Here is a 24,213-nt window from a genome sequence, read left to right as displayed (position 1 = left end):
CGTGCATCAACAAAGTAGTGCCAAGCGTGCGCCTGTGTCATAAGTAAAGGGCCGGCTGGCTTGACCGTTAAGGGTGCTGTAACCCCCGAAAGTACACTCCAGTCCAAACCAAAAAAAAATTATTTTCTGTGTTTGTGAATTGTGTGCGCAGTAGCCGCACGTGCATCAACAAAGTAGTGCCAAGCGTGCGCCTGTGTCATAAGTAAAGGGCCGGCTGGCTTGACCGTTAAGGGTGCTGTAACCCCCGAAAGTACACTCCAGTCCAAACCAAAAAAAAAATTATTTTCTGTGTTTGTGAATTGTGTGCGCAGTAGCCGCACGTGCATCAACAAAGTAGTGCCAAGCGTGCGCCTGTGTCATAAGTAAAGGGCCGGCTGGCTTGACCGTTAAGGGTGCTGTAACCCCCGAAAGTACACTCCAGTCCAAACCAAAAAAAAAATTATTTTCTGTGTTTGTGAATTGTGTGCGCAGTAGCCGCACGTGCATCAACAAAGTAGTGCCAAGCGTGCGCCTGTGTCATAAGTAAAGGGCCGGCTGGCTTGACCGTTAAGGGTGCTGTAACCCCCGAAAGTACACTCCAGTCCAAACCAAAAAAAAAATTATTTTCTGTGTTTGTGAATTGTGTGCGCAGTAGCCGCACGTGCATCAACAAAGTAGTGCCAAGCGTGCGCCTGTGTCATAAGTAAAGGGCCGGCTGGCTTGACCGTTAAGGGTGCTGTAACCCCCGAAAGTACACTCCAGTCCAAACCAAAAAAAAAATTATTTTCTGTGTTTGTGAATTGTGTGCGCAGTAGCCGCACGTGCATCAACAAAGTAGTGCCAAGCGTGCGCCTGTGTCATAAGTAAAGGGCCGGCTGGCTTGACCGTTAAGGGTGCTGTAACCCCCGAAAGTACACTCCAGTCCAAACCAAAAAAAAAAATATTTTCTGTGTTTGTGAATTGTGTGCGCAGTAGCCGCACGTGCATCAACAAAGTAGTGCCAAGCGTGCGCCTGTGTCATAAGTAAAGGGTCGGCTGGCTTGACCGTTAAAGGGTGCTGTAACCCCCGAAAGTACACTCCAGTCCAAACCAAAAAAAAATTATTTTCTGTGTTTGTGAATTGTGTGCGCAGTAGCCGCACGTGCATCAACAAAGTAGTGCCAAGCGTGCACCTGTGTCATAAGTAAAGGGCCGGCTGGCTTGACCGTTAAGGGTGCTGTAACCCCCGAAAGTACACTCCAGTCCAAACCAAAAAAAAAATTATTTTCTGTGTTTGTGAATTGTGTGCACTGTGGCTGCACGTGCATCAACAAAGGAGCAGCGCCAAGCGTGCGCCTGTGTCCCATAAGTAAAGAGCCGGCTGGCTCATTTCTTAAAGGGTGGTGTAACCCACAAAGTGCACTACTCTCCAGCAAAAATAAAATAATATTTTCTGTGTTTGTGTGCGCTTTAGCCGCACGTATATATATCAATATAACATAAATGGAGGACCAAACTTTCTCCGATAAAAATAAAATAGGGAAAGATCAAGAACCACTTCCTCCTAGTGCTGTTGCTGCTGCTGGGAGTTGTTCATCATCCCAGAGAGGAAGTAGGAACATCACTACTTTTACTAAACAATTGACCCTCCAACAGTCCCTAGCGATGAGGATGAAGTACGACAGCAGTCATCCTGAAGCAAAACGTATAACTGAGGCCTTGACTGCTATGTTGGTGTTAGACGTGCGTCCGGTATCCGACATTAGTGCAGTGGGTTTTAGACAATTGATGGAGGTAGTGTGTCCTCGGTTCCAAATCCCGTCTAGATTCCACCTGCAGCCTCAAAGCAGCAGCGACAAGCGTGCGTCTGTCTGTTAAAGGGTGGTGACACCCTCAAAGTGTGCTACACAAACAATTAAAATATTGTTCTTTTTTTTCTGTCTTTGTGAATTGTGTGGGCTGTAGCCGCACCTGCATCCTTAAAGCAGCAGCGACAAGCGTGCGTCTGTCTGTTAAAGGGTGGTGACACCCTCAAAGTGTGCTACACAAACAATTAAAATATTGTTCTTTTTTTTTCTGTCTTTGTGAATTGTGTGGGCTGTAGCCGCACCTGCATCCTTAAAGCAGCAGCGACAAGCGTGCGTCTGTCTGTTAAAGGGTGGTGACACCCTCAAAGTGTGCTACACAAACAATTAAAATATTGTTCTTTTTTTTTTGGTCTTTGTGAAATGTGTGGGCTGTAGCCGCACCTGCATCCTTAAAGCAGCAGCGACAAGCGTGCGTCTGTCTGTTAAAGGGTGGTGACACCCTCAAAGTGTGCTACACAAACAATTAAAATATTGTTCTTTTTTTTTCTGTCTTTGTGAATTGTGTGGGCTGTAGCCGCACTTGAATCCTCAAAGCAGCAGCGACAAGTGTGCGTCTGTCTGTTAAAGGATTACATCGGTGACAGCATCCAAGTAGGCATGTCAGACAGTCCGTACCTGTACTGGCAGGAAAAAGAAGCAATTTGGAGGTCCCTGTACAAACTGGCTCTATTTTACCTGAGTTGCCCCCCCTCCAGTGTGTACTCCGAAAGAGTGTTTAGTGCAGCCGGGAACCTTGTCAGCGAAAGGCGTAGGAGGTTGCTTCCACAAAATGTGGAGAAGATGATGTTCATAAAATGAATTATCAACTCTTCCAGGGAGACCAGCCTCCAGAACGTACAGAGGGACCTGTGGTTCCAGCAGGGACGAATTAATACTCTGTGAGGATGAGGATGTACACACTGAAGAGGGTGAGGAATCGGTGGATGAGGAGGATGAGGATGACATCTTGCCTCCGTAGAGCCAGTTTGTGCAGGGACAGATAAATTGCCAGCTTGTTTTGTGGGGGCCCAAACGAACCAATCATTTCAGCCACAGTTGTGTGGCAGACCCTGGCGCTGAAATGATTGGTTTGTTAAAGTGTGCATGTCCTGTTTATACAACATAAGGGTGGGTGGGAGGGCCCAAGGACAATTCCATCTTGCACCTCTTTTTTTTCTTTGCATTATGTACAGTTTGGGGCCTAGTTTTTCAATGCCATCCTGTCTGCCACTGCAGTTTCACGCCTAGATGAGTCACGTGTTTGTGCTGCCCACTTGTGTCGCTTAGCATAGTCATCCAGCTACCTCGGTGCAACCTTTTGGACATAAAAACACTATTGTGAGGTGTGAGGTATTCAGAATAGACTGGAAATGAGTGGAAATTAAGGTTATTGAGGTTAATAATAGCATAGGAGCAGAAAAACCTACAAATTCTGTGATTTTAGCTGTTTTTATGCTTTTTTTCAAAAAAATACAGATCCAAAACACAAAACCCAGAACCCAAAACACGCAAGGGTGGTTTTGGCAAAACCAATCCAGATCCAAAACACGAAGAAAGATCCAGATCCAAAACCAAAACACAAAACACGAAAAGTGGCCGGTGCACACCCCTAATATATATATATATATATAATGTGTGTGTATATATATATATATATATATATATATATACACATACTGTATATACACACACACACATATATATATATACACATACATTCAGCCCGACACTCTGGATATATTTACTGGTAATCTCGAGGGTGCCCTCCTAGCATAATAAACTAATTCCTATACCGAGCTGAACAACCCCTCAGGAAAAAAACATGCGGCACTCCTCAGTAGTTGTAACAAAGTGATATTTTGTCACAAATCACATAGGTTCTGTTGATGTTTCACGACCCATTGGTTTTTTCATCATGACATGTCCTGATGAAAAGACAGATGGGTCTTAAAACGTTGACAGCACCTACTGAGGAGGGCCACCTGTTTTTTTTCCTGAGGGGCTGTTCAGCTCGGTATGGGAAGTTGTTAGGGGGCACCAAATGGGCTAGGGCCGGCGAGCGGCCAGGAAGATGGTCGCGATGGTCAAGACCATCGCGACCATCGGGCTTGCGACAAGACCCTATTGGTAGGGTCTCGTTGCCGCAAGCCCCAGAGAGATTTCGACTCTAACAGAGCCGAAATCTCTCCCACTGAAATCACTCGTGATGTCAGTGGGGCCGCCCCCAAACGGAGGCGTTCACATGGGAACGCCTCCGTTTGGGCAGCCACTCCCCCGGCCTGCCCACCAAAGGGGGCGAGGTGTCACTCAACATCGACAGCTCATCCCCTTTGTTGCGAGACCCGGAGCGACGGAGTGCCCGTCGCTATCCGGGTCTCGCGCATGCGCACGATGGAGCCGGCTCCGTCGTGTGCATGCGCACTGGCCCACCATCGACCCGGTTGAGAGAGCACAGCACTTGCGACCGGGTTTGAATCAGGCCCAGTGTTACTGGAATCTTTACTCTAAATCTGCCAATATGTCCCCAAAAGGTGCATACACACGTAACGATTTTTTGAACGATTTAATGATAACGACGTCGCAGTAGTTCAAAAAATCGTTCACTTTCTGAGTTACAATGATGAACGATAATCGTTCAAGCGCGCTCCCGTTTGTACTGTAGTTTGTAGTTCATCGTCCATTTCAGACTGTCCATCATAACGATTTTCATTAAGGGAAGGAACATTTTTCGTTCATCATTCAAAAAATCGTTTTCAAGGGAAAAACTGAACGAAAATCGTTCATTAACAAAATCGTTACGTGTGTATGCACCAAAAGGGTTAACAAAACAGCCACAGACTGGTGCACACACAAGTACCACATGCCTGCACTGACAGGGACATAGGTAAGCCCATACCCTCACAGATAGTGGCATAGGTACGTCCATGCCCGTACAGACAAGGGCACAGACAGGTAAGCATATGCCCACGCAGACAGGTGCACACACAGGTGACCACATGCCAGCATAGACAGGGGCACAGGTAAGCCCATGTCCGTACAAAAAGGGGCACAAATAAGCCCATGCCCATCCAATGAGCACAGGTAAGCCCATGCAGATAGGGACTCAGGTAACCCATGCCTGCACTTACACAAGTACAATGTACAGGTAAACACCACACAACACATTACTGTACAGAAATCTGATAACCCCAGAACGACACAGCCCCCTCCCCATTCTACAATCTAAGAATCAAGGTAATAGGGGATAGGGTATATGAATGGTGATGGCTCTTCCTCTTTATAATAAAGTCAAACAGCAGAAAGTTTGTGTTATAATATATACAATTCTATAAATGGATGTATATGGGATATTTTTATTATTATAACTTTTCCAATATCTATTATGCTGGGTTTGCTGTGTACATGGAATGACTGCTCCAGTCAGATGAGACAGTTTATGGACTGAGGGCCTGATTCAGACCCGGACGCTAACTGCAGTGCGCTCGCTATTCCCGATGGTTGCTAATCTGCGCATGCGTATGCATCACAGTGCATGTGCACAAACTACACAGTGCGTTCGCAGATACCTCGCTTGCCCACCACAGCCAGCCCAGCAGAGTGAGTGACAGGAGAGGCCGTTTGTGGGTGGTGACGGGGGCAGTCCAGTAAAAACAGGGGGTTGGAGATGAGAAAGCAGGCGTGCCTTGAGTGTTTCAACGCCATTTTAGAGGCGTGCATAATAAACAGGCAGCGGCATAGTACACGTCACCAGCCATTTTTTTACTCTGTTTTCCTCGCAATACTTGCGGTAGAAAAAAGCTGCCACAAGCACTGCGTTCACATCCGATAGTGGTCCATGTACCAATGTTTTCACAAACTTCCAGGAGATGACGTGGGGCAGTGGGCGTCTCTGCATTCGCTAAGGGGAGTCTGCATGCACAAAGCGAACGCTCGTACATGTAAGATGGGCGTGCTTATGCCTTGGCGAGCGGTCGCTCCCCGCCGCATCACTTTCAAATATTTGCATACACATCGAGCGAGCGTACGCTCATAGCGACCGGGTCTGTATCAGGCCCTGAGTGCTGTCACGGCACACACACACACACGTAGTCTCTGCAAGCACACAGCCTCAGCACATATGTATACACATATCTTGTAGTCCCAGCACACACCATGAGTTCTTAGAACACACCATGCAGTCTCAGCACACATGCACACACCATGCAGTCTCACTAAGGAACTACTGTAGCCAGAACTTACCTTTAGCCCTATAGCTAATGATAGGTGTTGGGATTTCAACACCTATCTTTAGTCCCATGTCGGGCTTTTAGTGTCGGGATTTCGGCATCCGGGATAGCGGCCACCAGTAGGGTTAGGCACCACCTAACAGTACGTCACTGGCGCCCAGCTGCTAAGAGTGTTACGATCGCTTATACAGCAATGTGTATATAAACCCCATGTCCATGTCCTGCAAGTCACTGATTTCTTGTTCACTTGTTTATGCACTTTAAAAGGTTCTGCGGAACACTTGTGGTGCCATATAAATATAATTACCTTTGCAGTAATCATTAATGATGAACAAACTGCACGATAGCTGAAAATCAACCGCAGTGGTGTAACTAGGGGGGCCGGGCAGGGTGCGTGCCCTCGGCGCCGTGGGCCCGGCGGCGCAGGGGGCGCCGCCGGCCACGGTCCGGCCCGCCCTAGTTAGCCACCAGTGTAGCGCTGACCGCAGTGAGTGCAGCCAGCGCTACACATTTAGACAGGACCGGTGCTAGGCTTCGAGCGCCGGTCCTGTGCTGCACAGCTGAGCCCGTTCCCTCCCCCTGAGTGCTTGCCCAATAGCGCTAGGTGGCGGGCTCAGGCTGTGCATAACACACGCATCGCCGCCAGCGCTGGCGGCGATGCATGTGTTAAACAGCAGCCAATGAGAGTCAGATAGACTCTCATTGACTGCTGCAGCACCCACTGCAAGAGCCGGGCTTCCATCCGGCTCCTGCAGTGGGTAATGGGACAGACGTCATGACATCATGACGTCTCTCCCATAATGCTGAGCGCGCCAGCCTGGGAGGACTGGCGGGCGGCGGCAGGAGCGGTGTCGCTGACCGGAGCAGCAGCAGTGTGGATTCAGGTAAGTATATTTTTATATACATATTTTTTTTTTTTTAAACCTGTCTGCACTACTGGGGGCACAAAGGGGGAGGGGGGTGGCTACTACTGGGGGGACCTCTACTGGGGGTGGGGGCACAACTGGGAGGGGTAGCTACTACTGGGGGCACCATTAATGGGAGAACCTCTACTGGGGGGGGCTACTACTGGGGGCACTTAATCGGGAGGGGGAACCTCTACTGGGGACTACTACTTGGGGGGGTAACTACCACTGGGGGCATTATAAAAGGGGCCTACTACTAGAGGCACTGCACTGGGGGGACCACTACTGGGGGCAATAATAGGAAGGGGGGGGGACTACTACTGGGGGCACTATATAAAGGGCACTGCATAAGGGGATACCGTTACATGGCGCACTGCATTGTGGGGACTGCTACTGGGGGCACTGCATAAGAGGGAACACTACATGGGGCACTGCATTTGGGGGGGCCACTACTGAGGGTACTGACTAAGGGGAAATAATTGGGGGCTGTATAAGGGGGACAACTACTGGGGATACTGTATAAGGGGCACTACTATGGGCCTGCATAACAGGGACCACAACTGCATACTGGGGGTACTGTATAAGGGGTACTACTGGGGTTAAGGTTGCATATGGATAGGAATGTTCAGCGTGAAAATAAAGGGGTGTGTCATGTTGACACGCCCCATTTTTAAGTGACCACGCCCATTTTTTTCCTGCGTCTGCACATCGGGGGTGGGGGGGCTCCCTTTTCAAATTTGCCCGGGGCTCCAAATACCCTAGTTACGCCACTGATCAACCGTATTCTTATGTACAACAAAATAAATTTTAGGCTGTTCAGTATGACTCCAGCGTTGACAATGCATACAGTCTAAAAAAAAATTATTATTATTTATTAACAGTTTCTTATATAGCGCAGCATATTCCGTTGCGCTTTACAATTGTAAACATTAATAGAACAAAACTGGGTAATAACAGACAGATATATAGGTAGGGAGGACCTGCTCGCAAAAATGAAAATCTACATGTTCATCAAGCTCATTTGGATTATTGTAGGTGGCCCTTAAAATGGCCTTAGTAAGGGTTTTTGAAAACTAGATCATCTGGAGCTATTTAACCTCCAAAGCCTTACAGAGTGCGGCCCTGGCGCTTGAGAGCATAGACCACATCCATACCGGTCACAGTCTTCCCCTTGGCGTGCTCGGTGTAAGTGACGGCGTCCGGATCACATTCTCCAGAAATACTTTCAGCACCCCGCGGGTCTCCTCATAGATGAGGCCAGAACTGCGCTTCACGCCTCCTCTCCGGCCTAGACGTCGGATGGCGGGCTTTGTGATACCCTGGATGTTATCCCGCAGCACCTTCCTATGACGCTAGGCTCCACCTTTCCCGAGTCCCTTATCACCTTTGCCTTTCCGTGACATCTTGCAAACTGCTACAGATCAGCACCAAGCTAGAATAAGCAGCACGTGTACCATCTGCCATGTCTTAAGATGAATGCGGACCTGATGGAAGACATATTTGAGAGGAGGAGCCTTCTGCATTACTCCCTTTCTTTTCTAAAGACAGGACATAGTTCTCTGTGAGGCTACTTATCACCATTAAATTGCAGTCTCTGAAAATCAGCCACAGCGTAACTTTAATTCTATCATCTCAGCTGCCTGAGACTGTTTGTAATGGATACTGTTGCAAGTTCTTTTTACTATGAATACTATTTCAAATTCAGAAATATTTAACTTTTTCTAAGTCCTTGAAAATCAGCAGCAGGCCAACCACACCGATCCTAACAATTCCTAACAATTCCGCTGCCAGTGAAAACAGGATTCAAGATTAAATTATCATTATAAATCTATACCAATATAGTTATTTCCAGTATACAGTATGATGTGGATAATGTGCTGTTATTCTCTTATCCATATTTTAATCAATCAAGGGTTGTAATTACATGTTTGTATTCTTTCAGAGATCAATTGTAATTATTTTTTTTCAAACAAAGCGAGTGTTAATTTTCATGTACATTAAATTTAAAGCTGGAGGGTGTGTGTATACGGTCAGAAGAAAATCAGTCTATATAACCTCGGTTACTGCCATTCAGCCATGTGTAAGGAGTAGAGACAGCACAAACTGCGATTGTTACAGCCCGTTTAGGGAGGAGATGGGTGGCTCTTAGAAGAGCCTTTGTGTTCATGTGGGATTGGTGTGTTCACTTGGCGCTGGTGTATTTGGTGACGGCCTTGGTGCCCTCGGACACTGCGTGCTTGGCCAGCTCACCCGGTAACAGCAGGCGTACAGCGGTCTGGATCTCCCGGGAGGTGATGGTGGAGCGCTTGTTGTAATGAGCCAGGCGGGAAGATTCCCCTGCAATGCGCTCAAAGATATCATTCACAAAGGAGTTCATGATGCCCATAGCCTTGGAGGAGATGCCGGTATCAGGGTGCACCTGTTTCAGCACCTTGTAAACGTAAATAGCGTAACTCTCCTTCCTGGTCTTCCTACGCTTCTTCCCGTCTTTCTTCTGGATCTTGGTCACCGCTTTCTTAGAGCCTTTCTTGGCCGCCGGAGCAGACTTCGGGGGATCAGGCATTATTAATTAACTAAACCAATTTCTACAGGAACAATAGAAAAAATGTGCTGCTAATCGAGGCCAGATCTGCTCTATTTATAGGCACCCCATGCAAATGAGGCTTCAGTCTTCTGGCTGCACTATTGGGTAAACGTTTATTTGCAGCGACATCATAACTCCACCCTCTACATGCTGATTGGTTTGTGCATGAGCTTGAGCTGCATTTTGCACTGTGAAAAGAGGACCAATCACAGAGCAAAACTTTGGATACCTTCGTGTGTGTGTATATAAGGAGTAGGGCTGGATTATAATAGAAACACATTTATTGCGCAGTTTAAACGAGAGTTTTGTTTACGCTAGTACCTCATCATGTCTGGAAGAGGAAAACAAGGCGGCAAGACCCGGGCTAAGGCTAAGACTCGTTCATCTCGGGCCGGTCTCCAGTTCCCGGTTGGTCGCGTTCACCGTCTACTGAGAAAGGGAAACTATGCTGAGCGTGTTGGTGCCGGGGCCCCGGTGTATTTGGCTGCAGTACTCGAATATCTGACGGCTGAGATCCTGGAGCTTGCAGGGAACGCCGCCCGTGACAACAAGAAGACCCGCATCATCCCCCGCCACCTGCAGCTCGCCGTGCGCAACGATGAGGAGTTAAACAAGCTGCTGGGTGGGGTGACCATCGCCCAGGGAGGAGTCCTGCCCAACATCCAGGCCGTGCTGCTGCCCAAGAAAACTGAGAGTCACAAGGCAGCTAAGGGCAAGTAATGTGATGCGGGTAACTTCCACCACAGAACCGATGTCCCTAAAACACAACAAAGGCTCTTTTCAGAGCCAACCACGTCTTCCCAGGAGAGCTGAGAGAACTGCGCTTTAGTTGCTGCTTTGCTTTATTAGTACTACGGTTTATAACTTCCATACACAAGCAGCATTGAGACTGGATTAGAGTGGCAGTGTGTCTACAAAACGATCTGTGCACGGAACTGTGAGATGTTGCTCTATGCTTGCATAGAAGCCTTCACCTCCCAAGAAAGATTTTAGGGGAATTGCCAAACTACACAATCATTTTATATCAATTTGATTAGGGGAACTAGGGGACTGGTTGGGCAACACGCATAAGTAACTTACCAGTGTGAGACGCTTACACCTAGAATCCTGTTACTGTGTGAAACGTCAGGAGAGTGGAGCCCAGGTGTCTCTGGTCAGACACCGCCCGTATCAGTTCTTGGAGTTAGTAGGAGAGTAGTGCAGAGAGCCTACTATGTTCGTCGGGTAAAATTCTATATGTAGGATGAAAAGATGTGGTGGACAAAGTGACGATTTAGCCACAATCACTGATTTGGCTGAAATAGTGCAGTTTTCACTGTAGAAAATGAATAGCTAGCCTTGGCGAGGGAAATAATCAGTTACATTGTAGTTTGACCGTATGTGTAAGTGGATGAAATTATTCACTGACGTGACCCAAAATATCATGACAGTACACAGTCAGATCCAATAAAGGGTCCTCGTCTCCTATCTGTCCCGCTGAGCTAAGGATTTATCAGCAGCCTATCGCACCAACCTTATCATGCAGTTTATGCTTCAGCTCGTTTCGAAAGATTTGGTGGCTCTGAAAAGAGCCTTTGTGTTGCGTGTTTACTAGTGCCGAGTATCATCTATGCCCTCTCCCCTCGAATCCTGCGGGCCAGCTGGATGTCTTTAGGCATGATGGTCACCCTCTTGGCATGGATGGCACACAGGTTAGTGTCCTCGAAGAGCCCCACCAGATAAGCCTCGCTGGCCTCTTGTAGGGCCATGACGGCAGAGCTCTGGAAGCGTAGGTCGGTCTTGAAGTCCTGGGCGATCTCCCTCACCAGACGCTGGAAGGGCAGCTTACGGATCAGCAGCTCGGTGGATTTCTGGTAGCGGCGGATCTCTCGGAGAGCAACAGTTCCGGGACGGTAACGGTGAGGCTTCTTCACGCCACCGGTAGCTGGAGCGCTCTTCCGGGCGGCTTTCGTTGCCAGCTGTTTGCGGGGAGCTTTCCCGCCGGTGGACTTCCGAGCTGTTTGCTTGGTTCTGGCCATGCTTCCAACAAAAAAACTACAAACTCAAAAAGAATGAGAAATCTGTCAACTAACAATCCTATTTTTACGTAGTGATGATCGCTGATTGGAAGATGTAAGCAAGCCCACTCCACCGATTGGTGTTCAGTAATCGTATGATTTTAATTGTTTTTTTTTTTTTAAATCCCGCCGTTAATATCGTTGCAGCCGCCTCTGTCAGTTTCAAGGAATAAATTATCTGGGCGGAAAGGTGTTGATTCCGTTTCATCAATCGTACAAGAGGTTGATATATTTATATGTAATTTAACCACATTAGCAAGCCATGCTCTAACAGACATTCTGCACCTTCATAGAACTGATGCAATGTCCAATGGTTTGACTTTGTACATAGACACAAAGGCTTTGTGCCGTCTCTGTAATAAGCCCATGGTCTAACGTAACCAAATAGACGCTGTCACTGATGACATAGCGTCAAGCTATGAATCAGGCCCATAATGTTGAATAACATTTTCTGATGCATTTATGAGGCGGCCATCATTGCAAGTACTGAGGTTTTCAGACGACTATTCCTCTGTGTAGTGTTTGGTGAAACTAGCCTACATTGTAGCTTTATCACATGTAACAAGCCGTCAGCGATTGCTACAATGTTGCTTAAACTTTAACCACGGGAATCCCCTGCAGCCAGCATACACGACTTTGTCCATTTCATGTACAGCTTCCAAGTATGCAGCTATAAAAGATTCATGTTTTTCAGCAGATTTCTCTCGTGTATTGGTATAATGTCATGATGGTCACTTGCTATGATCATGGATTGCACGTTGACAATACTATTTTACTGGGGCAATATGCAGCTTTATTAGTCGTAGTCTCGGTGATCTAATGAACTATTCTTTTCCCACGTTCACATATTAGAGCAGATACACTTCTTCGGGCAGACAAAAGGGTTGCAGTGCCTTTAAACAGAACATGGAATTCTTACAGTTAACTCTTTATACATCTCCTTAGCCGTTTATCTTCGATTATAAAAAAAAAAAAAAAAAAAAAAAGGATAATTACTTGTATCCATCAGACTCTACAGTACCAGTCACCAACACGAGGTTTGAGGCATTTTAGAAACAAAATGACTAAACTATTTCTAGTATTAGAACGTGAGAAGCTGCTCACCCAGCACTAAAGTGTATAAAACAAAACATTCACTAACCTCTATTAGCCAGTTTACCGTTTAGATTTGGTAACTTTGTGTCAGATATCGATCTGTATAGAGATCAGACTAGAATGAGCAACCACTAGTACTTACGCGCATTATACAATGGAACAAAATCTTATGAAGTATATAAATTAGAACCACGTCAGTCCTCTCCCTAGAGTTATAGTCGGAAAGCTGTCAAGCACTGTAGTGAAATGCTAGTACGTTATTTTAGCTCTCTAATAGAAGAGATGGGTGGCCCTTAAAAGGACCTTTGTGTGGGGGATGGGATGCGCATCAGTGTTTAACCCCCAAATCCATAGAGAGTGCGGCCCTGGCGCTTCAGAGCATACACCACATCCATTGCAGTGACCGTTTTCCTCTTGGCGTGCTCGGTGTAAGTGACGGCATCCCGGATCACATTCTCCAGGAAAACCTTCAGCACCCCGCGGGTCTCCTCATAGATGAGGCCAGAAATGCGCTTCACACCTCCTCTCCGGGCCAAACGACGGATGGCGGGCTTAGTAATACCCTGGATGTTATCCCGCAGCACTTTCCTGTGCCGCTTGGCGCCTCCTTTTCCAAGTCCTTTTCCGCCTTTGCCTCTACCAGACATGTTTCTCCGGGACAATACTCTCACAAACCACAACGAAACAAAATGTTCTCACTCTCTGACTCTACTGTTGCGGCGAAGTCCTCCTCTTATACAGTGCAGGCGGACCTGATAGGAAACCTCAGAGCTATGGGGGAGGAGTCCTTGTAAGCGTCACATTCTGCTCCTTGTGACACCGATAATATTGGGACAATATCAGTTTTCGTCCTACTCCATCTGATGCAATTATTGATGTTTCTCGTCCTTCATACTGTACATGTATGGACTTAAGACTGTTTGGTGTCTTGTCTATATGTACCCCTTATTAGCTAATAAATATGTCATTCATTACTTTCATTATGCACTGGTGTGTCCCTTTCTCATTTTGAAATATCACTTTTTACTATAGCACGAAAGACCAACAGAAACACTTTAATTCCCTCAGATTCACTGCTGGTATCTCAAATACAAAACCACATTATTTTTAGAACTGCAGTATTTGATGTACAGGCGGCTGTAGAAACAAATTATAAAGCACTACAACTACTTATATGTGGCTACATTGAACTGGTTTGGCAACACTGTTACATTTCAAATTCATTGCAAGACATAAAACTATTGTCACTTTCTCTAGTGAAAATCGGTGCAATACTGCCTGGATTAAGGAGACATATAAACAAGTATTTGGGTACATAGTGCTCTATTCATAAGGATCCAGTGAATATTATCTGATATTGGAGCTTTATACATTTTTTATTATGAATACTAGATATCAGGCACCTGATGCAATAAGATCTCTAGATAGACTGTATATAGGGGAGGATTTTTATATTTATTATGTATGCGTGGCTAATGTAAATTTTCCAAAGTTTTATTTTTTACTTGTGGTATATTATATGTTTAATAAATAGACCAACGCTATTCGATACTTGCGATCTATTAATCAGCGAATCCTTTCATGTAACCCCGACTCCACCTGATGCAATGTATTAATGTTTTCTACATGAACTCATCCTTAATACACTGTCTGGACTAAGACCGTTTATGTGAATACTGATGTGTGTGTCCCTATTACACAATAAATGTCATTACTTTCTTTATGTACTGGCGTGTCCTGCCCATGACCCCAACGTTCTCTCCAGAACGCTTATATTTATAATATGACACAGTTCGAATTCGTTCTTGCCTCTGATCATCTGCAGTCTCTGCGGAGATTTCTAAGCTGCCGGGTGACCATTTTAGATACACCTGGTTAGAGCCTGCCTTACTGTACATATGCTGTACCAGCACCTGTAGTGGATGGGGAAGGTGTTGGTGATCCCAGAGTTTTTGCCAGGCATCCTCAGCAGGAAGAGGCTACAGAAATTGAGCGGGGCTCATGATTTACAGACGACATGGATCGGAACGGGCAGCATGATCACGTGTCGTATACCCCAAGTTTGAGAAAGTAAATGATTAAACCCTGGATGCTTACAGGTTTAGGGGTCTATAGTCTCTAGACACGGAACATGTGAAACAAAAAGGTGCCTTCAGCTCTGCCGAGACAGGGTGGGTGGCTCTGAAAAGAGCCTTTGTGGTGATAACAAGGAAGCGAGGCTGCCGCGGCTCATCCATTACTTCTTTGCCGCAGCTTTCTTGGGCTTAGCCGCTTTCTTGGCTGGACTTTTAGCGGCTTTGGGCTTCACGGCTTTCTTGGCTGGACTCTTGGCAGCTTTGGGCTTCGCTGCCTTCTTAGGCTTCACGGCTTTAGGCTTCTTTGGGCTTTTGGCAGCAGCCGCTTTTGTTGGTTTCTTGACCTTCTTCGGGCTCTTCGCTGCAGTCGGAACTTTCTTGGGCTTCTTCGGGGATTTAACCACTTTCTTTGCCGCAGGTTTCTTGGGCTTCTGGGCGGCCTTCTTGCTTTCCAACTGGTTCTTGTTGAGCTTGAAGGAGCTGGAAGCGCCGGTGCCCTTCACCTGGGTGAGGATTCCTTTGGTCACCAAAGCTTTCACACCCAGTTTGACGCGGCTGTTATTCTTCTCCACATCATAGCCTCCGGCAGCCAGAGCCTTCTTCAGGGCGGCAAGAGAAACCCCACTGCGCTCTTGGGAGGCGGCCACGGCTTTTACGATCAGCTCGGAGACACTGGAACCAGAAGACTTGTTGCTTTTCTTGGCTCCTCCTGCAGCTTTCTTCGGCTGCCTTTTCTTTTTGGCTGCGGCCTCTGATGGAGGAACGACGGCTGGTGCAGTTTCTGCCATGTTCAAGTACAAGAAGGACTAATACATTGTCCGCAGCTTCTGATGTCGCTTATATATACTGCCGGCTGTGTTGTGATTGGCTGCTCAACGTGGTGCTCCCATTGGTGGAATAAGCAGCCGTGCAAATCTTTCCATGTCTGAGAATAAGGGACAATCTACTCTTACCGTGTGTTTCCTAGGGCAGAAATAAAGTCTTTTATACGGCATAAGAAGAGCAGCCAGCTGGCTTTCTGCACCACAACCTTACTCCAAGGTCTGTCCTAACCTTTTATGGCCCTTGCTGGTTTAGGCGCTAAGAAGGAGGGCCGGAATACCCACTGGCAGCTCACCCACACCAGGCTGCATCTGCCCGGCATTTAACACATCTCTCATCTCTGTGAGGCTAATATGTCCCATCAGGGCTTTTTTGTCTCCTCTTGATCCTGGAGATAATGAAGGTGCTCTGCGCCACAATCTGTGCAAAGCAGGGCACATATTGAAACACTTACAAGTAGTGTGTGGGCTCTTGTACACCAGGGTGGATAGCACAGGCAGGCTGCCTCACAAGGTAATTGCACTCTTGTCTAGGAACTCTAGTTACAATGACAAGGTAAGTATACTTGCAAGACTTAATTACAGCTTAATCCTGCCTGGGACTTTTCTGATTGTGAAGAATGCGACTGGCATCTCCCTTAAATGTTCTTAGTGATTCATACTGTATGGCTAGTCGCTTCAGTGCATTTATGCAATATACAGTAGATGTGTCGGTAAGATAGCTATGCTTACCTGGTCCCATTACTTTGAGACTGCTACGAAACAAACCTCCAGCCAAGGAGTATCAGGTTACCTTGGGCCAGCCCAGAAGCTTAAATCTGGCTTGAGTGCTACAAATGGTGGAAAAGATACTCATAGGTAAATGTTAGGATGATTCCATCACAGTGGCAGGACCAGAGTGCCAAGCATCCACTACACAATGCTGCTACTGTTAGTCAAGCAGTTGCTCTCTAGAAATGAGGATAACCTTCCCCTCATCAGAACTCTTGGAGCCCCCACCCTACCCTCTGGATAAGACATGGATTTTTCATTTCCATATAATGGCAGTCCCCACACTGCCTGTAATATGCATCTTGTCCAGGTAGTGACATGTGTCCTATTTCCCCCATAATAAGGGGAAATGGGTGGGATGGAGAAATAGAAGGAAGAATAAGGATGATGGAGAGACAGAAGGAACAGGGGGAAGAATAGAGGAAGAAAAGATGAATAGGATTATAGAGATGGAAAGGGCTTGAAGAGAAAGGGGTAAAAAGAAAACCCTGCATAACAGCTAGTGAGTTGGCGAATGAGGGTCCAAAATACTAGTTTAATAATAGCTTTTAATTCCACCTAGCATTCCCACTTACCCAGTCAACCCTGGGTGGTGCAGGAGTTCACCTAATATGAGACAGGTGGTCCAGAGACCAAGGCAAGAGTTACAAATGGCCATACTTCAGGTGAGGCTGGCATCTTTTAGAGGAAAACATGAGCAGGTAGGCCCACCAGCTTGCAGGCCCAAGGAGTGGAGCAACGATGCAGAAAACTTACTTAGGTGCAGAGCTGTGCCACAAGCAAGTGTACTGAAGAATGAGCAAGTTTCTGGAGATGAAGGACTGGATGTCATGGATGAACAGCAGGAGAATGTCAAACTTGAACCTCAAGGCTGAATCCTTAGACTAGAGGCAGAGGACCGGAGTATCAGAACCACTGGAAGAAGCATTGGGCCAGCAGAGATCCATTGAGGATGCAGTGCTGTGAGGAGATTTCTATTCCAAATTACCATGCTTCAGCTCTGGCCTTAACCAATGACGGCAGGCCCAGATGTGGTCTGAGGCAGGCCTGAAGCCATGTTAAGAGGAGATGATCAGTGTTGAGAGGAGTGGGTCAGTATCCTGGAGTGGAGGGCACATAGGCATATTTATAATGGGTGCAGGGTGTGTACCCAAAGTATAGTTACCTTTCTCCGGCAAGTAGGTCCGTGCCATTTTCAAAGTGACATCATTGGGAAAATGGTACTGCACAGTAGAAGCAAAGACTCTGGCATGCTTCCAGACCCTGTGCTCTCTTGTGAGTATGCGTCATCTTTACCAATATCACCAGGAAGATGGCTTTTTACAAGAGAAGGGATCCACTTTGTTTGTCGGAGCAAGTTAAGATGAGGGGCTAGGGAACCCGCTGCACAGAGGGTGCCCGCTGCACACTGCCCTCTCGGGTGTTGATACATCCCTGGGACATCAAGTAGAGAGGGAAGCACAAACTGGACAACACCAGATGCCAACTGACACGAGGGCACGACTAGCAAAAAACATCTTGAGGACAAGACCTGAATCAGTTCCCCAACCCATGATGGCATGGTTGAATTTGGGTCCAGAGTGCAGGGAGTCTGCAGAGAAACTGCAGAGCAGGTAATGGGGAAAGGATAAAGGGATCACGAACTGGGATACGCCAAAGAATTTTTGGGGCACCAATGCTGGTAAATAACAAACCTGCTCGGCAGTAAAGGTCACATCTGGATCCCTTTTCAAATGGAATTCATGTTTCAATTACATGCATTTGAAGATACAAGAATTGCCAACATGTTGAATAGAACCAGGTTGACATTTTGCCCAAACATGTTGACTTGGCGATTACATATCCTTTGGAACAGTGTGACTAGGAATTACAGCTCCTCTTTAAAGTCTTGCAATGTGAAATTCTAAGGAGGTCAACGCCAACTCTGTCTGTGTGGCACTAGCTAGCTTGAGATTCAAGTCAGGAAATGGTATCTTATCACAGGGGAAAATGCTACAGAATACAGACTTGCCCAATTAATCCTCATGGCTCTCTGCATCTTTGCTGCTGTTGTAGAAATATGAGAAGTGACTGCATATAATTCTGAATGAAAGACGACCACGAACAATGGTGAATTGTATAGTCTGTGTGCAAAGGTTGCTAGACAGGTATACAGGAATAAGGTGACACACAGACCCTATGTAGCAATTATACAGCTAGCAGTGCAGAAAGACACTCTCAGGCCCATCGGTCTTATCCGCAGCACTGGGCCGCTCACCTCTGGTCCGAGTCAGTTATTTCAAGGGTTGTAATTGAGGTTAAGACAAACTCACTGTACCTTGTCTGTGTTGATCTCATCCGCGGGAACAAACTACATATGCATGACAGTCAGCAATCCCTTGTGTCCTTGACAGGGCCGTAACTAGGGTGGTGCTACCTGTGCCCATGGCATAGGCCACTGCAGGACAGGTAGCACTGTTTGGAACTGTCAATTTCTGTTTATTATCATTCTTACTTGTTGCTTCATCTTATTTTATCTCAGCATCTCCTGGCCCCCCCTATCTCTTCCCTGGCCCTTCCCCATGAGGCCGTGCCCCTTTTTTTGGATACGTTATATCTCTATTTGAAAAATAGGGGGGACATCAATGATCTTTCTGGCACAGGGCACCAAAAAGTCTAGTTACAGCTCTGGTCCTTGACCCCTGCCCTCTTGCTACAATAATGATGGCCAGACCTAGAAAATCATGCTAGGTGATTGTTCAAGTTAGCCTGTGACTAGTTGCTGAACTTTGTGAACAGCTTTAATGGCTATATAAAGGATGAATCAGCCCACATGACTCTGCTTCCAATGCCTCAAACAGTTTATGGGCTGCTACATCGCTATAGAATCTCGTCTTACAGAATGCCAGAAACGAAGTGCAAGACACAGCATTCCGCTTCCTCCCCAACTTGTCCTGCCTTGTTTAAACCTTTTGCACCTTACCTTGAAGTTTAGAATTCTGAGCCCATACAAAATGGCAGAGTACACAGTCACATAACATCTTAGGAAAGACGATTTCATAGAGAACTTCATTTACACCTTTACTGTGCCAAAACTGTACAATTCTTGTCTGAATGTCCTTTACAAAGAAGAAAGTCCCTTATTTAGCGTGGCAGATGGGTGGGGTGTTGGTCCTGACATTATTTTTGCTAAGTATTGTTTATATGGTTACTAGTGTTTCACTTTCTGTATTGAGTATTATGTATTTCACTTTGTGTATTATGTATTTCCCCCAATATGCATCACATCTCCACCTAGGAGCCATGCCTAACCCTTTCTCCTCTGACAATAAAGCAACCCAGCTCACTTTTGATGGCTTGCTTGTAACTGCAACTTTAAGCATTCTGGAAATCACTTATACCTCTTTTCCACCAAAAACCCAGGTCCGACCTGGGTTTTTGGACATGGTTCCAACCCTGGTCAGACCCAGGTCAGACCCATTTACACTGCACCTTTGATCTGGGTTACTCCCAGGTCAACCCTGTTCACACTGAACTCAGGTCTGCCCTGCTAAACCTGTGAGGTCATAAAAAGTGGGAGGTGAATGCTCCACAACCACCAATCCGCTCATTTTAGGCATGATCCAGGTCAGATAACCCGGGTTGCACCGTTTACACTGCACCATTACCTGGGTCCATCCTGGGTCCAACCCTGGTAGCTACCGGGGTTAGATTGCAGGGTCACTTGACCCGGGTTATTTTTCAGGGACCCTTTTACACTGAGCTGCAACCCGGGTAGACCCAGCAAAAACCCAGGTTTTTGCTCTGGTGTAAAAGGGGTATTATTGAGGTTACAACTCAGGCAGTGTAGAGGTTTTAGAACAGAGAAGCCTGTCTGATCACAATCAGGGCTAGATGAACAATTGGTGGATGGAGCCAGTGGCAAACGCAGGATTTCTAGATGGGGGTTTCCAAATGAATGATTTTAGAGTGAGTGTGGCCAGTCCATGAAGAGGGCATAATTACCACTTATCCAGCTCTAATATGTATCATACAAAGTGTATTGTGTGTCATAATTCCAGCATATACAGGACCAGCGATCACAGTAAGCCATTAGATGCGGCAGTAGGGCAATCTTGCCTGAGCTGAATGCTTTTATGTCATATGTGGGCACCATTCCACAGCATGGGAGCGAGACCGGGAGTCTGGGGGAGCAGCAGTATAACCTAGCACTGCCCTGGACATATTTGTACATATTGGGCTCTATAGCAGCTCATCCCTAACAGTGCATGTTTCCTAGATCTCCTAGTTGGTACACAGGTGTATTTACTACTGACTGACACATGTTAAAAGATCCCCAGGTGGTGCTAACTATTTCATTTGTGATACTGTGAAGAACATGCAGCACTAGTAAAATTCTATTACATTACTATTTCTATTGTGGTTATGGTGTGGGCTGGGGAGGGGGGTTTCCAGGCAGACGGATACCCCCCCTGCGTTTGCCTATGGGAGCTACAGCTTCAAGCCTTCACATTAAAATAGTCCCATCACCATGACAACATGATGATGATCAGCAGCCCAGCTAGTCCCATGGTCACCCAAAAATCTAAATTTGTTTACCGCTCCACCCCTCCGCACCCAGAAATTAATGCTCACCTCTGCTCAATGTCATCATCCAGTGATAGTAGCACATGTAAGGGGTCCTATGGGGAAGCAATTGGTCTCTAAATAACCCACCTGTCAGCATTCAGGAAGTAAGCACCAATTACCATCTGCACCAGTATGGATTATTACTTGTATGATAATCTCTTCTTGTTATTCATTATATCTCAGTAATAATACATCATGCTTGCCTACTTTTGAAAAACCATTTCAGGGAGATTGTGAAAATTACACCTATGAGCACATCATTAAAATGGACGTGTACTGTTTAACCTGAGAACCATGTCATAAAGCAAAATATAAAAACAATTAATGAATTTGCAGAAAGACAAATATAGGGATTAATGTAGATATAAGTGATTGCTTTTACACACTGTGACTTTAGTATTTTCTCTGAATTTTATTTCCACCCAGTACAGTGTATTATGAGCCTCTAAATTCTATCCAGATGATGCCCTGTATTTCTTCATGTAGTTTCTCCGATTTATGAGGTTTAGCTTGTGGACTTGGGCACAAATTGTATCCACTAATGTTTCATAGAATAGTAACAGGAGGCAATCGGGAAGCCGACTGCCTAAATTCCGGCAGCTGGCTTCCCGACTGTCTTATCCCGGCAAGGGTGAAATGCCGGGCATCTAGATGTAGACGCCCGCATTTCCCTGACTCCGGGAGACCGGCGCCCGGCATCACGATCGTAGTGATGCCGGGCGCCGCGAGCGGATAGCTGCGGGGGGGGAGGGTTAGGTTTAGGGCTCCCGGGGGGGACTTAGGGTTAGGCACCCCCCCGATGGAAGGTTAGGGTTAGGCTAGGGGGAGGGAGGGTTAGGGTTAGGCACCCCCGGGGGGGACTTAGGGTTAGGCAACCCCCCGGGGGACTTAAGTTTAGGCAGCGGGGAAGGGGGTGGTTAGGGTTAGGGACTTAGAGGGGGGATTAGGGTTAGGCACTTGGGGGGTAAGTTAGGGTTAGGCACCCCTAAGGAGGGTTAGGGTTGTTAGGTTAGTGGATACTTACCTATCCACGATCGGGATTTCCAGCGCTGTCGGGCTTCCGCTGCGTCGCACTCTGCTCCTGTCGGGCTGCCGCTGACGGGAATCGATCCCGCCGGCCATGCGGCCGGCAGTATTTCATACCAATTCCATAGTAACGATTGTATAATAACATTTACTATTTCCCATTAGTATCATATTGTGTCCAATGATGCAGCTGTTCTGATTATATTCAAATCAAATATTACTCACAATATGACAGCTGATGCCTTACATACAAATGTATTTGTAATGCTTTAATAATTAAATGATCATCATTTTATTGTCAATTTTGCATCATTTGCTGATATATTGATCTATGTGGTTTTACTGCAATTATATGCTATGATCTCCCGGGCATTTGAGTAAAGATTGAATGTATCATATTGTTTAAATACAAAACTATCACCTCCCATGGTAGACAGACAGTGTACTGTTGGCGATTACGTTATCTCTTTCAAGAGTTTTTAGACCAGACAAGAGTCCTATTTTGTAGTGATGCAATATCACCGTCTGTACTGTATGTAGGTGGCGACTCTTTGCTGGGATACAAGTAAATAATTCCCGGTTAAATTGTCTCTTCCAGACATGCTTGTTCTACCAATGTGGCAAATTATTATAAAAATTTGCGCAACTACCCTCGCCTCCTCCTTATATGCACTTAGAAGGGATCCACTGCTTGCTCTGTGATTGGTCCACTTACACAGGAACCAATGAATTTTAGGTTCATGCACTGACCAATCAGCACATGTAAGATGGGGTTAACATGTCAATCAACTTCACCTGACAAGGCTACCCAATGGCGAAGCCAGTAAGCCTTATTTGCATGGGCTGCCTATAATTACTGTAGATCTGGGGACTGTAACATAGTAGTCACAGTTTTCTTTCTCTATAGCTAGAGGTTTGTCAGTGAAAATGCCTGAACCAGCCAAGTCTGCTCCTGCACCCAAGAAAGGCTCTAAGAAAGTGGTGACCAAGACCCAGAAGAAAGATGGGAAGAAGCGTAGGAAGACCAGGAAGGAGAGTTACGCCATTTACGTCTACAAGGTGCTGAAGCAGGTGCACCCTGATACCGGCATCTCCTCCAAGGCTATGGGCATCATGAATTCCTTTGTGAATATCTTTGAGCGCATTGCGGGGGAATCTTCCCGCCTGGCTCATTACAACAAGCGCTCCACCATCACATCCCAGGAGATCCAGACCGCTGTATGCCTGCTGCTGCCGGGAGAGCTGGCAAAGCACGCCGTGTCCGAGGGCACCAAGGCCGTCACCAAGTACACCAGCGCCAAGTGATTGTTTTCCTTCTCCGCCGGCCTCATTTGAACACAAAGGCTCTTCTAAGAGCCACCCACATCCCCTCTAATCGGGCTGTAATCATTGCTGTGACCTTATACTGTCTTATAGTAATCTGCTGTGTTCGCAACTCTAAAGTGTCCCCTCTTAACAACAGATTTGTATATGGCTTCCTGGACAGACTCCGGGCCTGATTCAGACCCACTCGCAAGCGGCTGTCCGCTCGCAAGTGGGTCGATGGTCTGCACTCCGCATGCGCACGACGGAGGGAGCTCCGTTGTGCGCATGTGCGAGACGCGACGAGCGAAGGACTTTCCTTCGCTCGTAGTCTGATCAAAGGGGGCGTGCTGTCGATGTTGATTGACAGCACGCCCCCTTTGGTGGGCGTGCCGGGGGGGGGGGGGCGTGCCTGCCAGCCGGAGGCGTTCCCTAGGGAACGCCTACCGTCAGAAGCCGGCCCCACTGACATCACTAGTGATGTCAGTGGGAGTGATTTTGGCTCTGATAGAGCCAAAATCACTCCGGGCCTTGCGGTTGAGAAACTCAACCGCAGGCTTCTGCTCTCACTGGCGATGGTCGCGATGGTCAAGACCATCGCGACCATCATCCTGCACGCTCGTATAGGCTGTGGGTGGTGACCCACAGCTATACGAGCATCCAGGAGGACGCGCCATATTTATGGAGGTGGGCCCTGATTCAGAGCGAGCGCTCTGGTCAGAGCGTCCAGCTCTGAATCAGGGCCTCCGTGCGTTGTGCTAGAGGATTTAAGTTCTGCTTAAATTGGGGTTTCGTAGTTAATAACGGACCATGCTCTTAGTCTATATTTCCATATGAAATTATTTTAGCCTTTCGGTTTGATTTACAAATTAATTGACCAAAATGAGCTGTTTTTAATGGTAATGCTCCACGTGAGTTGCTCTATTTAATACAGCCTA

General features: G+C 46.7%; 4 protein-coding genes and 1 pseudogene across 4 annotated transcripts; 2 read left to right on the top strand and 3 right to left on the bottom strand.

Moving 5' to 3' along the window:
* Positions 1–8,028: 8,028 nt before the first annotated feature.
* On the bottom strand, positions 8,029–13,361 carry LOC148515188 (uncharacterized; annotated as a pseudogene).
* LOC148515190 (histone H2B type 2-F-like) lies at positions 9,075–9,525 on the bottom strand. Its single transcript, XM_088480496.1, has one exon. The coding sequence runs from the start codon at positions 9,497–9,499 to the stop codon at positions 9,119–9,121; it is 381 nt and encodes a 126-aa protein (XP_088336622.1). The 5' UTR covers positions 9,500–9,525; the 3' UTR covers positions 9,075–9,118.
* Positions 9,813–10,426, top strand: LOC148515189 (histone H2A type 1-like). Its single transcript, XM_088480495.1, has one exon. It carries the CDS (start codon positions 9,848–9,850, stop codon positions 10,238–10,240), a length of 393 nt encoding a protein of 130 aa, XP_088336621.1. The 5' UTR covers positions 9,813–9,847; the 3' UTR covers positions 10,241–10,426.
* Positions 13,362–14,554: 1,193 nt separating the features above from the next.
* Positions 14,555–15,540, bottom strand: LOC148515187 (uncharacterized). The gene has a single exon (XM_088480494.1). It carries the CDS (start codon positions 15,533–15,535, stop codon positions 14,909–14,911), a length of 627 nt encoding a protein of 208 aa, XP_088336620.1. The 5' UTR covers positions 15,536–15,540; the 3' UTR covers positions 14,555–14,908.
* A 7,360-nt stretch (positions 15,541–22,900) lies between these two features.
* On the top strand, positions 22,901–23,278 carry LOC148515186 (histone H2B 1.1-like). Its single transcript, XM_088480493.1, has one exon. It carries the CDS (start codon positions 22,901–22,903, stop codon positions 23,276–23,278), a length of 378 nt encoding a protein of 125 aa, XP_088336619.1.
* Positions 23,279–24,213: the final 935 nt, after the last annotated feature.

This window comes from Taudactylus pleione, unplaced genomic scaffold (assembly GCF_031769625.1).
Source record: "Taudactylus pleione unplaced genomic scaffold, aTauple2 ptg000253l, whole genome shotgun sequence".
Lineage (NCBI taxonomy): Eukaryota > Metazoa > Chordata > Amphibia > Anura > Myobatrachidae > Taudactylus > Taudactylus pleione.
Note: the sequence above shows the minus strand (reverse complement) of the source record. Positions and strands in the feature narration are given on the sequence as shown.